The sequence below is a fragment of the Macaca thibetana genome, chromosome 7 (assembly GCF_024542745.1).
Source record: "Macaca thibetana thibetana isolate TM-01 chromosome 7, ASM2454274v1, whole genome shotgun sequence".
NCBI classification, from domain to species: Eukaryota; Metazoa; Chordata; class Mammalia; order Primates; family Cercopithecidae; genus Macaca; species Macaca thibetana.
The window spans coordinates 91,265,369-91,281,379 of NC_065584.1; the positions used below are offsets into that span (position 1 = coordinate 91,265,369).

At 40.5% G+C, this 16,011-nt stretch overlaps 1 protein-coding gene across 4 annotated transcripts in view; it reads left to right on the forward strand.

Annotated features, from left to right (window-relative positions):
- TTC23 (tetratricopeptide repeat domain 23) overlaps positions 1-16,011 on the forward strand; it is a 119,603-nt gene that overhangs the window by 22,693 nt on the left and 80,899 nt on the right. For 3 of the 4 annotated variants that reach the window (XM_050799815.1, XM_050799817.1, XM_050799819.1), the window contains 4 exons: positions 757-956; positions 8,097-8,220; positions 11,042-11,192; positions 11,377-11,502. In XM_050799815.1, the coding sequence (XP_050655772.1) occupies positions 777-956; positions 8,097-8,220; positions 11,042-11,192; positions 11,377-11,502 (581 nt within the window). In that variant the 5' untranslated portion in view covers positions 757-776. The remainder of the gene's footprint in view (positions 1-756; positions 957-8,096; positions 8,221-11,041; positions 11,193-11,376; positions 11,503-16,011) is intronic. The other variant, XM_050799818.1, reaches the window with a different exon arrangement.

Below are 16,011 nucleotides of genomic sequence, written 5' to 3' on the forward strand. Positions count from 1 at the left end.
GTCTCCCCAAATTCTCAACTCTACTTCCTCAACTCAGGTAGTCCACTGGGGTAACTTCTGGGTGCCCTCTCCCTGTGCTGTTTCCTGGAAACTCTCTCAAAGCAATAAACTGGGTTGATTTATTTTTTCCATCTCTCAGGAATTGCTCTCTCATTGCTTGTCTTGTTTCTTGAAACCATTGTTTTATCCTTTGTTCTGTGGGCTGTTTATTTGTTTGTTTTGGGTTATTTCAGGCCAGAGGGTAAATGTAGTTACTATTACTTCATCTTGGCCAGAAGTAAAAGTTGTAACAACAGTTATTTGTTTTCTACCTCAGGGTCAGTTGGGCTTCAGCTGATTTAATCTGGGGTCATTGAGAACTGTTTGGGCTAAGCTAATTTCTACTGGACTTTATATATATATGTACATATAAATACATATGTATGTGCTAAGCTAATTTCTACTGGACTTTATATACGTACATATGTATGTGTATAATACACACATATACACATATACATTTATGTGTGTGTGTGTTTATATATACATGTGTATGTATGTGTGTATATGTATGTGTACATATATGTGTGTCCATATACATAAAGAAGGTTTAATTTAGTTGAAAGTAGAAATCAGCAGGTCAGTAGTAGCCACCATAATCTTGGGATATAATACTACTAATTTCAAAGAAATTATGGTATAGTGTTGAAATGTATATTTCTAAAAATAACTATGTAAATTATCATTTAACATCTTTGTTTTTTATTTTAAAATTAGAAGACAATGTATGTAAAACTATGCAAGAATCACAGGAAACCCACATATCCAACCACCTAGATGAAGTTGTTGCTGCTGTTAGCATCACTAATAGTAAGAAGTTCCAAAACAAGCTGCCTCAGACAGCACTATTCCAGCCTCCTCGAGAGAAACTCCACCTCTGTGAAGAGAAAGCAAAGTCTTATTCCAACAGTCACGAAGTAAGGAGACTTTTGTTTCTGTATTTCTACTCTGGGATTTGAGCTATAAGGTATAATCAAGAGAAGTAGAATGTTTTGGATTACATTCCTAATCTCAGCAGTTTGGTACAAGAGAGTGTGTAAGACAGTGCCTTTGTTATAACATGAATGAATGTAGTATCTCTAGGCTCCAAGCACAGCAGCTGGCACAGCCAACAACAAATATTTATTGAGGTCCCACTGTGTGCCAAGTCTGGGCACTGGGATACAACACAAACAAAGCAGATGAAGCTTCTGCTCTCATAGAGCTTATAATTCCTTATAATCTCAGATCTTGTTCTCTGCATGCTTCTTTCCCATTCTTTCCTTGAAAGTTTTACTCATTCACTAACTCATTCAGTAGGCATTTCTCTGTCATCTCTTATGTGTTGGGTCCTGTTCATCCATTCATCATAAATACCTATTGTATGCCTAATATGTGCCAGGTGCCATGTAGGTACCAGGGGCACAGAAAGAAAAGCCACAGTCTTTGTCTTGGAGGGACTCGGGATTTGGTTGGGAAGATAGATGGGGGACAGATAATGGTAGTCAGTTTGATAAGTTCTGTGAGAGCTCGAGTGACATAGATACAAAACAGAAAGGGGTGGGCAGTGAGCCTGGAGGTGGTAGAGGGACAGCAGGTAAAGCACACTTTCTTGGGATGGGAGTTACGTAGACTGCATTAGTAAACAGTGCTTAGGAGTTGGACAGGTGATGAAGAGGACCAAAATGTTCTGGACAGAGGTAGCAGATAGACAAGAGCCAAAGGTCTGAGGGAGTGCAGTCTGTTTGGAGAACTATAAGGAGCTGTCTGGGACTAATGTGTTAGTGACACAGGGCAAGATATGAAGCTGGATTATGGGCAGGAACTGAGGCCCAGAGGGCACTCAAGGCCTAGTGAAAGAGTTTTGATTTTCCCCTGAAGATGATGGAGGATTACCATGAGGTTATAAGTAGAAGCATGCCATGAGCAGGTTTGATTTTAAGAACAATCACTCCCATAGCTATGAAAGGTATGGACAAAAAAAGAGTAAAACTGGAAGAGGAGCATCAGTTAGGAGGATATTTGCAATAATCCTCCAATAATGAGGACCGGAACAACACGTGGCAGAGGCAATAGAAATGCTGAGCTCTTTTGAAAGGAATTTAGAAATGAAGTCAGTGGGACAGGACTGGATGACTGAGGGGACATAGGGAATGGGGATGTGAGAGTGAGAAAGATGGGGTGTGTAGAATTCCTACCACCCAAGGTCTGAGTCTGCTTGGATGATTGGAGACTTGCCCATGACCTTCATCAGTATAGTGAATACAGGAGAAAGACCAGGATTATAGAGAAAGAGCACAAATTTGGTTTTGAGGTTGTACTTGTTCATTATGCAACAGATACTCGGTACCTACTATTTGTAGGCTCTAGGCTGGCAGCCTTTCTCAACCAGACTTCTGCAAAAGAATTAAGCCCTCATGCCCAAAGGCATTTAACAAATGTAAAGAATTAACTTATTTTCTGTGTATCTAGAATGGTATTAAACATGTCGTTGTTCTGTGGTTCTGGTGAAGAATCCAGGATACAATGGTGAATAGGACAGACAAGGTACATACCCTGATGGACCTGAGAGGCGATCGACGTTGTAAATGGACCAGATTCTTATAGACTGTGATAAGTGCTAAGGAGGACATAGAGTGGCTCTGTCTTGGGTAGCGTGATCAGGGAGGGCCTCCAGGAAGATAAGGTGAGATCTGAGGAAGAGAAGGAGCCAGTGTGGAGGAGCTGAGGGAAAAGAGTTCTAGGGAGAGGAAATAGCACACATAAAGCTACAAGGTAGGCACAAGCAGGACATATTTGAAGCAAGGAGAAGAAGCTGCAAGCTGACATTAAACATAGTGAGAGAGGCTGTCAGTTCACTTACGGCCTTGCAGGTTTCAAGCTAAGTGCCCTGGAAGGCCTTAAAAATATTTTCAGCAAGGTATTAACATGATGTAATTTACTTTTTAAAATATCAGGTTTTTGGTAATTTTGTATTTTAAAGTAATTTCTGACTTACAGAAAAGGCACAAGATTCACTCATTGTTAACATTTGCTGTGTTGCTTTGTTCTCTGACTCTCATTGTTTTTCTGAACTGAGAGTAAGTTATAGATATTATGGCCCTTTACCCCCAAATTCTTCAGTGTTTATTCCCTAAGAATAAAGCTATTCCCTTACATAGCCACGGTACAGTGATCGTAATTAGGAAATTAATGTCAGTATAATACTATTATCTAATCTGTAAACCTTGTTTATATTTCTTCTTAATAATGTCCTTTACAGAAAATAATCAGACCCATGGTTCAGTCTGTGAATTCATGCTAAATAGAGTTGTTATGTCTCTTTAGTCTCCTTTAATCTGAAACAGTTGCTTAACCTACTTTGTTTTTCATGATCTTGATATCTTGGAAATATGTACTCTAATTGTTTTGTAGAATATCTTTCCTTTTGAGTTTGTCTTATGCTTCCTCATGATTCTATTCAGATTGTACATTTGGAGCAGGAATACCACAGGTGTGACATGGGGCGCTCCTTAGTGCGTCCTGTCAGGAGGTGCAGAATGTCTATTTGTCTCGTGACAGTGATGCCAACCTTGAACATTTGGTTAAGGTGCTGTGTGGCAGGTTTCTTTACTGCAGAATTGCTATTTTTCCCTTTGTAATTAATAAGTATTTTGTGGGGAGATTCACTGAGACTATGTATATATTTAAAACTTCACTCCGTCAGTTTTAGTATTCACTGATGATTTTCACCTGAATCAGTTATTACTATGATGTTTGTCACAGAGCCAGTCGCTGACTTCCACATGCTTTCAACATTTGTTTGTTGGCATTCTATTATAAGGAAGAGCTTTTCTTTCTTCACAGCTTATTTATCATTCATTTATTCCTATCAGTATGGGTTCAGGAAATTGTATTTTTCAAATACACTACAACCTATTGTTTTCTTGGAAGCTCAGATTATTCCATATCTGCCAATGGGAGACCCTTCAAGCTGACTCCTGAGTCCTCAATCCATCCCCTCATTGTTTAACCACTTCCTGATGCTACCACTTGCTGGTAAATCATCTCAACTTTCCAGCCTTATATTCCTTCATCTTTAAATTGAGGGGACCAGATTAGATTATTTCCAAGGCTCCTCCCAGTTTTGAAATTGCCTTGCTACTTCATACTTGTCTTCTGTCTGCCCCTTACCAATGCCTATTGCTAAAGCCACTGGGACTGGTAGAATAAAGGTTGGAAAACCAATAGGGATATTTGGACCATGCCTTATAACATAAGGAAGTGAAGGGAGGGCAAGCTGTTTCTTGTATACCTCTAACCCCGCTCAGGTCCTGAGAACCAAGGTTATTATCAGGGAAGCCCAACTCAGCCTGCACAGTCCCCTTTGCTGGAAATCTGTATTTGGGACAGATTCACTATCAAAACAGATCTCCCTCTTTTTTCTGTCTGGATTCCGTGATGTTGTCGTCATTTCCTTCTCTTTCATACACTGTAGTTGTTGTTCTCTTTCTCTCTCTCCAAAGAAGTCATTCCATAAACTTCCTGTGTCTAGAGGCAATAAAAAGGTGATTCCCAAAAGAAGTACAAACAGCCAGCTAACACATGAAGACGTTCAGCCTCATCAATTTGGGGGAAAAATGTGGACTAAATCCAGAAGAAATGGGCCAACTGACAAATTGACAAACCAAAACCAAAACAAAAATTCCACAATTTGTACTCGGTTCAACATAAGGGGCATTTCTGCTCACATATGATGTGTTGAAAGTATGAACTGGTGCAACCTCTTGGAGAGGTACTTCACCAATAGCTACTCACAGCCTCAGAATTTTGCATATCCTTTATACAACGATCCCATTTGGAGGAATTTCTTTTGTGGGAATGTTTATGGGTGTGTGCAAAGGTATCCATACGGGATATTCAGTGAGTAAAAAATTTGCAGACACCTAAATGCCCAATAAAGAGTGGATTGAGTAATGCGGTTATGATATAATCATATAATAAAATACTGTAGAGCCATTCAAACTTATATCATAGAAGATGACATGAGAAGTTATTCATATATTGTTAAAACAGCAGACTGTAAACCTGCAAGTAGCTTATGAACCTATTTTTGAAAAAGAAAAAATAGCCAGGCGCAGTGGCTCACACCTGTAATCCCAGCACTTCGGGAGGCTGAGGCGGGCGGATCGTGAGGTCAGGAGATCGAGACCATCCTGGCTAACAAGGTGAAACCCTGTCTCTACTAAAAATACAAAAATTAGCCGGGCATGGTGGGGGGCGCCTATAGTCCTAGCTACTCGGGAGGCTGAGGCAGGAGAATGGCATGAACCCGGGAGGTGGAGCTTGTAGTGAGCGGAGATTGCACCACTGCACTCCAGCCTGGGTGACAGAACGAGACTCTGTCTCAAAAAAAAAACAAAGAAAAAAGAAAAAGAAAAAATATATAGATTCATAAAAATAAAGAATAAAGGGATATTTAGCTGCCTAGATATCTCTAGGGGGTAAACTTACAGGTGATTTTTAGTTTTTATCTTTTTGCTCGTCTGTATTTTGACAATGAGCATACATTATTTTTGCAGTAAGAAACATGTTACTATAGAAAAAAAATGCCACAGTCCACCTTCTTTCAGCACTTTATGGTGAGCATGTATTCCTTAGCTTCCTCCTGCTAGGTCACAAAAGTGACTCTTCTTTGGCCAACTGTCTGGCTGTGTATTTTTGTCTAGAAAAATGTTGTTTTAGGGTGAAGGTATTTCCAATGCATGGAGGAATTGTGTGGAAATGCAAGTCCTTTGAGCTTTGACATTGATGGGGGTGCATCCTAGGGGCATCCTGGGTCTTCTCCACAACTCCATCGTTGTTCTTACCTTTCTTCCTCTGCTTTGACCCCTTCAGCTTTCTTTCTTCAGCCATCTCTCTTGCTGTTCTGACTATCTGCTGCTGCATAACACCCCAACAACTTAGTGTCTTAAAACAAAAAGAGCGATTCATTTTCTCATGAGCTTGCAGTTTTTGCAGAGCTCAGTGGGGTTTGCTCAGCTTTGTTCCACACAGCATCAGCTGGTCTTGAAAGGTCTGGAGAATCTGGTGCCAAAATGGTTCACTTTCTATGTGGGTCTTTCTATGTGGGTCTTCTCTCCAAGGGGCCATGTTGGCTTCCTCACAGCACTGTGGTTGGGTTCTGTATTAGTTTGTGGTGGTGACATAATAAAATTCCACACATGCTGTGGCTTAAAGAACAGAGTTTATTTCCTCACAGTTCTGGAGGCTGGAAGTCCAAGATCAAGGTGTGAGCAGGGCTTGATTTCATTCTAAAACCTCTCTCCTTAGTTTGTAGATGACTGCCCTCTTGTTGTATTCTCACATGGTCATTACTCCATGTGCATGCCCATCCCTGGTGTCTTTTCCTCTTCATATATAAGGATACCAGCTGTATTGGACTAGGGTCCGCCCTAACACCTTGTTTGAACTTAAATCACCTCTTTAAAGACCTCATCTCCAAAAACAGTTAAATTATAAGCTGCTGGGGGTTGGGACTTAAATATATAAATTCAGGGAGGTTGGGGAGGGGACACAGTTCAGCCCATAACAGGTTTCAAGTGTGAGTACCCAAGAAGAGACAGAAAGCAAAGCCACCAGTTCCTTTAGACTGTGGCCTGAAAATTGGTCCTGCATCATTTCCTCCAGGTTCTATTGGCCAAACAGTCATAAAGCCCAGATTCACAGGAAATGGGACATAGACCCCCATCTGTGGATGGAAGGAGTATCAGAGAATTTTGGAGCTGAAGGTTTTCGTTTGTTTGTTTGTTTGTTTGTTTTGAGATGGAGTCTCGCTGTGTTGCCCAGGCTGGAGTGCAGTGGTGCAATCTCGGCTCACTACAGACTCCGCCTCCCAGGTTCACACTGTTCTGCCTCAGCCTCCCAAGTAGCTGGGACAACAGATGCCCACCACCACGCTTGGCTAATTTGTTGTATTTTTAGTAGAGACTAAAAATACAGGGTTTCACCATGTTAGCCAGGATGGTCTCAATCTCTTGACCTCATGATCCACCCACCTCAGCCTCCCAAAGTGCTGGGATTACAGGTTTGAGCCACCGCGCCCGGCCTGGAACTGTGTTTTAAAACTACCAGCTTTGCTTTGAGGATATGGCTGCTCTGAGATCACCTCGAACTGGGAATCAAGTTTTCTGTTCTTTTTGTCCTAGCCCTGAATGAAAATGTGCTTCTCACTGCTTTAATCAACTCTGTAAGTCCTGCTGATCTCATTTGCTATGCTAGTGTAGACGGCTAAGGAGAGTTTTGAATTGAGAGCTAAAGTATAGTATTTGACAGCCTGGGCAACATGGCAAAACCCTCTCTCTACCAAAAATACAAAAAATTAGCCAGGTGTGGTGGTGCACACCCGTGGTCCCAGCTGCTCAGGAGGCTGAGGTGGGAGGGTTGCTCGAGCCCACCCTGGAGGTCGAGGCTACAGTGAGCCAAGATTGTGCCACTGTACTCCAGCCTGGGTGACAGAGTGAGACCCTGTCTGTCTCTCTCACTCTCTCTCTCTCTCTCTCTCTCTCACCCTAACCCTAACCCTGTCTCTCTCTCTCTCTCACTCTCTCTCTCTCTCTCTCTCACCCTAACCCTAACCCTGTCTCTCTCTCTCTCTCTCTCTCTCTCTCTCACACACACACACACACACACACACACAAAGTATAGTATTTGCGAACACTACCATTTGCCCCTGTTGTGCCTGCATATGGAGTAGCTGTTCATTGGTGGACAGCTGGGAAACCTAGAGAATGACTAGATGTCTGCTCTACTTTTTCTATTTTTTAAATTCTATTTCTTTTTTTCACCTTTAAATGTGCTATAAATTGTACTTCTTATGTTTATTGTCTATTTCATCTTACCAACTGTACACTCTACCACCCCAAATAGATCTTTGTCTGTTTTGTTCTCTGATACATCTCAAGTGCTTTGAACAATGTTTTGAACATAGTAGTCACTCAGTATTTATCAAAGGGATATAAAAGCACATTGATTTTGTGTTTTGTGACTCTTAAGTTTTAAGTTGTATAACTGGTAAGCCTGTTTTCTCTTCCTAACAGTACAAACAGGCCGTCCACGAACTTGTGCGTTGCGTAGCACTGACAAGAATTTGCTATGGAGACTCACATTGGAAACTAGCAGAGGCACATGTTAATCTGGCTCAAGGCTACCTCCAGCTGAAAGGTAAGCTCGCCTTAGACTGAGGGTGATCAATTGGTTGATTTCTGCTGTTCTCTCCAAAATTTGATTCATACTTAATTCGAAGGATGGGGTTTTTTAATATTCTTCTTTCTAAATACCAAGAAGCCATTTCCTTTTAGAAAGAGTTGATAAAGTATATAACATGTAAACATTCAAAGGGGAAAAAGGGAAAAAATATTGTAACTTTTTTTTTTTATGATTTCAAAAGTAAGGTTCTTAGGAGAAAATTAATCTACAAAGAAGACTTTGTAGGAAAAAACCCAAGGTATGGAATAGGGGCCCAGAATGGGATTCATTCACACTTTTATTGGAGAATCTCTTGACTGTAAATAACCAAAAAAGCACTTTGGGAAAATGGGCGGATCACGACAGGAGATCGAACCATCCTGGCTAACATGGTGAAACCCCGTCTCTAAAAAAATTGACATAAAGTGGCAAACTCGGGAGGCTGAGGCAGGAGTTTTTTGGCTCATACAACTGAAAAAAGTTTTGCAACAACTGAAAAATGCAAGAGAAAAACTTGCTTTAGATTTAGCCATATCCAGTGTTCAAACAATGTGACCAGGATTCAGTTTGTCTCTCTCCTACTGCTTGGCTCTGTTTTTCTTGGTATTTGCTCCATTCTTAGCCAGGCTTTGCCCACATAGTGGCAGCAAGACTGCCTGCAACTTTAGGCTTCCCTTATAAGCATTCCCAGGAGTAAAATAATGTCCCTCTACCAAAATCCTAGAATATGGGAAGGGTTCTAATTGAAACAACTTGGGTTGTATACCAAAGGCAAGGAGTAGTCTGATTGGCTAAACCTTCCTTTTGGCTTCATTGGATCCTGAAGGAGAAGCAGGCCTTCGCCAAATCACATGGATTGGATGTGCAGGAGCCAGGCATCCCAAAAGGGAAACGGGAGACTGGGTGCAGGGAAGACAAAAACAATAGACACCGAGGATGTGATAATGGCTTCTACTTACTGACTGTGCAGCCTAAGACAAGATGGACAAGAGCATCTCTCTGCTCAGCTTCTTCGGCTGAAAAGTGATAATGATGGTGATGGTGATGCTAACTTTCCAGGGTTGGCCCAGTGAATAAAGAAAACAATAGAAGTGGAAAACACCAAATGCCAAGCATATTCTATACCAAGCATATTCATTATTGCCATCCAATCAATTTGGCCAAATCTGATTATAGACTTGTCCTACCTATCAGATCAAAGCTGTTAGAGACCTTGGAGATTATCTAGTTTAAACTCTGCCCTCCCACCCCGTTTTGTAGATTCAGGGAAAACAATGAGTCTGAGTTAGAACAGCTTACCCCATACCACACTGTTAATAAGTAGCTGATCTAAGACTCAGACCTAGGATTTCAATGCCAGTTTGTCCTGCCATCTGGGGTTTCAGATGATGCTTTTCTTATACAGCCTGCTGCCTCTCTGCGTGATAGTCCTTCTCAATTTAAAGTAAGAGTAGTATCTGCCATTTATTAAAGTCTCATTTGGTGCCAGGCATCATGTTACTTTCCATGCATAACCTGGTTCAGTCCTCACCACGGTCCTCAGAGGTGGGTATTTTTAATATCCCTGTTTACAGCTGAGAAAGCTGAGGCCAGCATTTTATAATAAGTGGTAGAGCAGGGGATCCATTCTGGGCAGTCTGACTTCAGAGCCAATGTTTTTTTTTATGATTTCAAAAGTAAGGTTCTTAGGAGAAAATTGAACTTCACCCTATGCTGCCTCCAGTAAATTGAGTTCAGGTTCCTTCAGGGACTTGACACAGTTGAAAATACAGTCCACCATGCTTTGTGTAATATCACAAGCACAGGTGGCACTAATACATGTGTGTGCTTTTTAAAAATATGTAATAAGATAATATCGTGTAAGAATTCCCACATGAAAAGCATACCCTTGACTTTCTCCATTAGAAAATATATTCTTCCTGTTTTATAGACATAGGAACAGAATTAACTTCATATTTTGACAGGTTTTTTTAGAGATGTGAATACAATTTTGTGTAACTAAGAACATAAGACGGGGGCTGTGTGTATGTGAGTGGAAGTGGGTGTCAGTGTAAGGGAGGAGGATGGGAATACAGGGAAGTGCAAAGCCCTGAAGCTTTGCTGGCTTCAGTCCTCCCTTCCCACAGATTAACAAGCCCATGGAGGAACACTGGAACACACTGAGGAATTCGTTCTTAGTAGTAATTTTTTTTTTTTTTTTTTTTTTTTTTTTTTTGCTCCATTTTGTTTCATATTAGTCTCTTACCACATAGGAATACGAAATTATCACACATTAATCTGTTACCTCACTGGAATTGTGTTTGTAAGTTTTTGTAGATATCAGATATGCATTATGTTAAAAAATAACTCTCTGACGTTATAATTATAGGTGGGTGAGCTGAAGATTCAGAATTTTTAGTATTTCATTACGATTGCAGTTACACAGCCAGGATTAAAATTCATGAATATTTTATTTCCTGCCCAGAATGCTGTAGTTCTTGTATTCAATTTGTTTCTTATAATTATATGTAACATATTTTACTTCTGATATTGGTGAAGTTTCAAAGTTGTTCAATTCCAGCTCATTCTGTTTATTTCTAAAAAGGCCATTGGGGGAAAATTTATCTTGAGTACTTGGTATAAAACACTTCTTTGGTTGTTACAGTTATGACAGTGTTTCATGCTGCCCAGATACATCTCCATGTGCCATTTGACAATATGTGAAGGAGACCTTGTTAGATTCCCAGACTGTAGAGAACTGTATTCCTGTCCAGTTGAGATGAAAGAGAAACTGAGACCTCTTTTTCTTTGTCCACAGGACTGTCACTGCAAGCGAAACAACATGCAGAAAAAGCCAAACAAATCCTCGCCAACTCCATTGTGCCTCCCTATAACGAGAATACAGATGTTTTCAAGTTTTCCATTGAGCTTTTCCATACCATGGGCAGAGCTTTACTCTCCCTTCACAAGTATCCTTTTGCCTCTAACTTTTACAAATAGAAATACTATTCATATAATACTTATATGCCAAGTAAAAAGCTGATGCTGATGGATGACTTAGGAAGTGTGATTGGAAGTATGGGAACCAAGGAAGTTCAGGACATGGGGTGTAGAATCTAGAACCAAGTGGAAAGTTTCCTGAACACAATTTAGTTTTAAGGAAGCTTCAGAGAATTTGACAAAAGCAGAGAGACTTTCAAAGGAGCTGCTACAATGTGGAAGGATTATAAAGGAAGAATGGATAGAAATTGAAGCACGGATCAGATTATCATTTGCACAGTAAGTTTCAAGTTTAGGATTTTGCTTACATGATGGCTGGAGGCTCTTTGCCAGTAGAATCTGTCTCAGGTAGGAGGAGCATCTCCATGAGGCTGCGGCTATGGCTTCTCCGGAGGCCACTGCGTAAAAGTAAAAGAGGAGCACAGTCATGTCAGAGCAGCCCTAACCAAGGCATCCATCAGTGACACTTTTCACTCTCTATGGAGTGCCCTCATATCCACCCTGGGTCCCAGAGTTCTGATCATTATTCTCTTGACTTTCTTTTTACCTGCTCTCCCTCCTCACCCCCAGCCCCTACACCCTTCTCTTCCTCCCTCCATTCCTTTTTTCCCTGCCCTGCTCTGGTCTAAAATGCTTCAACAGGTTGCTTTTATGATGAAAACCTAAAAGGAGAAAGATCTTAAACTATCTGAATCCATGATAATGAAAGGATTGTTCTTTGTTCCTCACCTTACTCCATACTCACCAAGTAAACTCAGCTGGAAGAGATATGAAGAGAAGGTTCTGCGTAGTTAGTACTTTTATCTCTCTCCAAAGGGCAACCTAAGCCAATCCCTCAGAGTATTGGGGTGACAGAGTTTGCCCACACTCTTTGGAAAGATGGACTTGTGCAGAGGAAAAGATGAAGAAAGGTCTGTGTTGGAAGAGGCAGAGAATCCCAGTTGACCTACATGGCTTCCCTCAGCCAAACCTGGAAGAATTCAGTTTACCTTCCTAACTAGATTGTATGTGTAGGTTGATTCCCAAGACAACTCAGAGAACCCACGGAATCATTTTAAGAAAATTGCTAGGAAAGGGCCCCAGGAGAACACACCTAATGCTTCCATGTGAATGGAAAGTGGGAAGAACCAACTTTGACTCATCCAGTTAAAGGTATTTCTTTTGTGATCACAATTCCCCTTGTTCTTTTGTTTTTCTTGAGTGGTTTTTGAACTGCAAGTGCAGAGCTCATTCGTCTGTGCAAATTCTCCGGTATGGATTTTTAAATTAATTTTTTCCCTTCATTTCTGATTTTTTCTCTCATTCTCCTACACACACATCATAGATAAATACTTTAATGATGGCTTATGTTTTTGAGTATGTATCTCTGAGTAACAAATAGTATTGTTTTACATATTTATGTGTTTAAAATTGCTATAAATTTGGCTGAGCACAGTGGCTCACACCTGTAACCCCAGCACTTTGGGAGGCTGAGGCAGGTGGATCACAAAGTCAGGAGTTCAAGACCAGCCTTGCCAACATGGTGAAACCCCATCTCTACTTAAAAATACAAAAATTAGCTGAGCATGGTGGCACATGCCTGTAATCCCAGCTACTCAGGAGGCTGAGGCAGGAGAAATTGCTTGAACCTGGGAGGCAGAGGCTGCAATGAGCCGAGACCTCACCACTGCACTTCAGCCTGGGCGACTGAGTAGGACTCTGTCTCAAACAAAAAGAATGGAAGAAAGGAAGAAAGGAAGAAAGGGGCGGGGGGTAGGGGGGGGGGAGAGAGAGAGAGAGAGAGAAAGAGAGAAAGAGAAAGAAAGAAAGAGAAAATTCCTATAAATTTGTAGCATATGTGTCATTCTGCTTGTTACTGTTTTCCACTCAACATGTTTTGGTTGTTGCCTGGATTTTAGTTCATTGCTTCTGGTTCCTGTATAATTCTCCATAAAATGCATTTGTTGCGTTTTGTTTGTCCATCCTCCTAACAATAGACATTCAGCTTGTCCCCAGCTCTCTGCTGCCACAGCAGTGCTGCCATGACCATTCTTACACAGCTTCACTTATATGGCTAAGCGACACTTTTTCTGAGGTTTATATCCCAGGGGTGGTATTGCTTTTCTGAGGTTTATATTCCAGGGGTGGTACTGAGTACAAACAAACTTTAAGTGCACCAAGCACCAGCCAACCACGACACCCATCTGCATTTGCATTCCCACTTGCAGAGCGGGTGGGTTCCTAGCACACCCCTGGCAATATTTGACATTGTTGATCTTTGCCAACCTGGTGCATATAACGTGCTATCTAATTATTTAAGTTCTGTTTATATTTCTCCTATTAGTGAGTTTGAATACTTTTCATATACATCTTAGCCACTTGGGATTCTCCTTCTATGAATTGCCTGTTAGTATTCCTTCTCATTTTTATTTTACAGTTTCCTGTACCTTTCCTATTGATAATCAGGGTTTTCTTGTATATTATAATATTAATGATATAAATATTTTCTTATATCTATTGCCCACTTATTAATTTTGTCTATGGTGTTCTTCATGGCTTAGAAATTATTATTATTTTGCTTCACTCAAATCCATTCATTTTCACCTTATGATTTATGCTTTGGGAGTCTGGTTAGAAAGTCTTTTCCAGCTAAATATCAAAAATATTCTCTAAAATTTCCTTCCAAGACCTACTTTAACTCTACTCCGTATATTTTATCATGAAGCGTTAGCACTGTCATAACTTCTTAGTATTTCATAACTCCATTTATAAATTATTCTTTAGTCCAAGGATTATTCAATGATGTGTGTTTTGGTTTGCAGTTATGAGAGTTTTCAAGATATCTTGATGTTACTGATTTTTAATTGTATTGCGTTGTTATATATATCCTGAAGCTATTTTGTTGGGGTGAGAGGAGGAGAGTTTAACAGCCTCATATCTTCTTAACCTATCACTTTATTGGTTAGTTGACCTTGTCCTTTTTTGTCTCCTACATCTATTCTGTCTGATATTATATCCTAGCTCTCTTTTAGTATATATTTTCCTACAATACCTTTTAAAAAATATTTATTTGGGTTTAAATTTCCTTTTCTCCTACCAATTTTATGTCCCTTTCTTTTTCCTTACTTGCTTTCTTTTAGATTAATTAAATATTTCTGTCATTCCATTTTATACCCATTAATTTGCAGGTTATACACTCTTTTCTCTTGTTTTTTCTTTTATTTCTTCTTTTCTTTGTTGTATACAGGGTCTCACTCTGTTGCTCAGACTAGAGTACAGTGATGGGTTCATGGCTCACAGCAGCTTCAACCTCCCTGGGCTCAAGCAATCCTCTTATCTCAGCCTCCTGAGTAGCTTGGACTCCAGGTGTGTGCCACCACACCCAGCTAACTTTTTGTATTTTTTGTAGAGATGAGATTTCACTATGTTGCCCAGTCTGGTCTTGAACTCCCGGGCTCAAGCAGTCCACCCACTTTGGCCTCCCAAAATGCTGGGATTACAGGTATGAGCCACCATGCCTGGCTTTGTTATTTTCTTTTTATTCTAGTAGTTACCATGGAGTTTGTCATTTATATCCCTGATTTACTAGAATCTAAGTGTAAATTAATCATTTAACCACTTCCTGAACAATGCAAGGACCTTTGAGCATGCCAGCACTCTTTATTCTCTCTGCTTGGTGCTGTGTTGTCCTGTATTTAAATCATCGTGTATCTTATACTGCAGACAATATGTGTAATACATATAACTGACAAAGGGCTTGTATTTGAAATCTATAAAGAACCCTTATGTATCAGTTAAACAAACACACATAACTGGATAGAAAGATGGGCAGGAGGCTGGGCGCAGTGGCTCATGCCTGTAATCCCAGCACTTTGGGAGGCCAAGATGGGTGGAACACCTGAGGTCAGGAGTTCAAGACAGCCTGGCCAACGTGGAGAGACCCTGTCTCTACCAAAAATACAAAAATTAGCTAGGTGTGGTGGCGGGTGCCTGTAATCCCAGCTACTTGGGAGGCTGAGGCAGAAGAATTGCTTGAACCCGGGAGGCGGAGGTTGTGGTGAGCCAAGATTGTGCCATTGCACTCCACCCTGGGCAACAAGAGCAAAACTCCGTCTCAAAAAAAAAAAAAAAAAAAAAAAGAAAGAAAAGAAAGAGAAAGATGGGCAGGAAACTTCTCCCAAAAAAAGAACACCCACATAGCAAATAAACCTATCAAAAGGTGTTCTAACTTATCAGTCATCAGAAAATGAAAACTAGAATCATAAGATATGGCTGGGTGTGGTGGCTCATACCTGTAATCCCAGCCCTTTGAGAGGCTGAGGCAGAAGGATAACTTGAGCCCTGGAACTCAAGACCAGCCTGGGCAAGATGGGGAGACCCCCATCTCTGCAAAAATATTTTTTAAATTATCCAAGTGTGGTGGTGCTCACCTGTAGTCCTAGCTACTCAGGAGACTCAGGTGGGAGGATCTCTTGAGCTCAGGAATTTGAGTTTGCAGTGAGCTATGCGACACCACTGCACTCCAGCCTGGATGACAAAGCAAGACTGTGTCTCTTTAAATTAATAAATAAATAAAATCATAAGATACTATTACATTCCCACTAGATTGGCTAAAAAAAATTTTAAGACTAATAAAACCAAATATTTGGAAGTATGTGGTTCTCTGATATGCTCTTTCATATACCATTATTTCAAATACATTTGGTGTAACTACTTTAGAAAACTATTTGGCATTGTCTCCTAAATTTGAACATTTGCATACCCTTTGATCCAGTAGTATCACTACTAAATTATATGCCCAACATATGC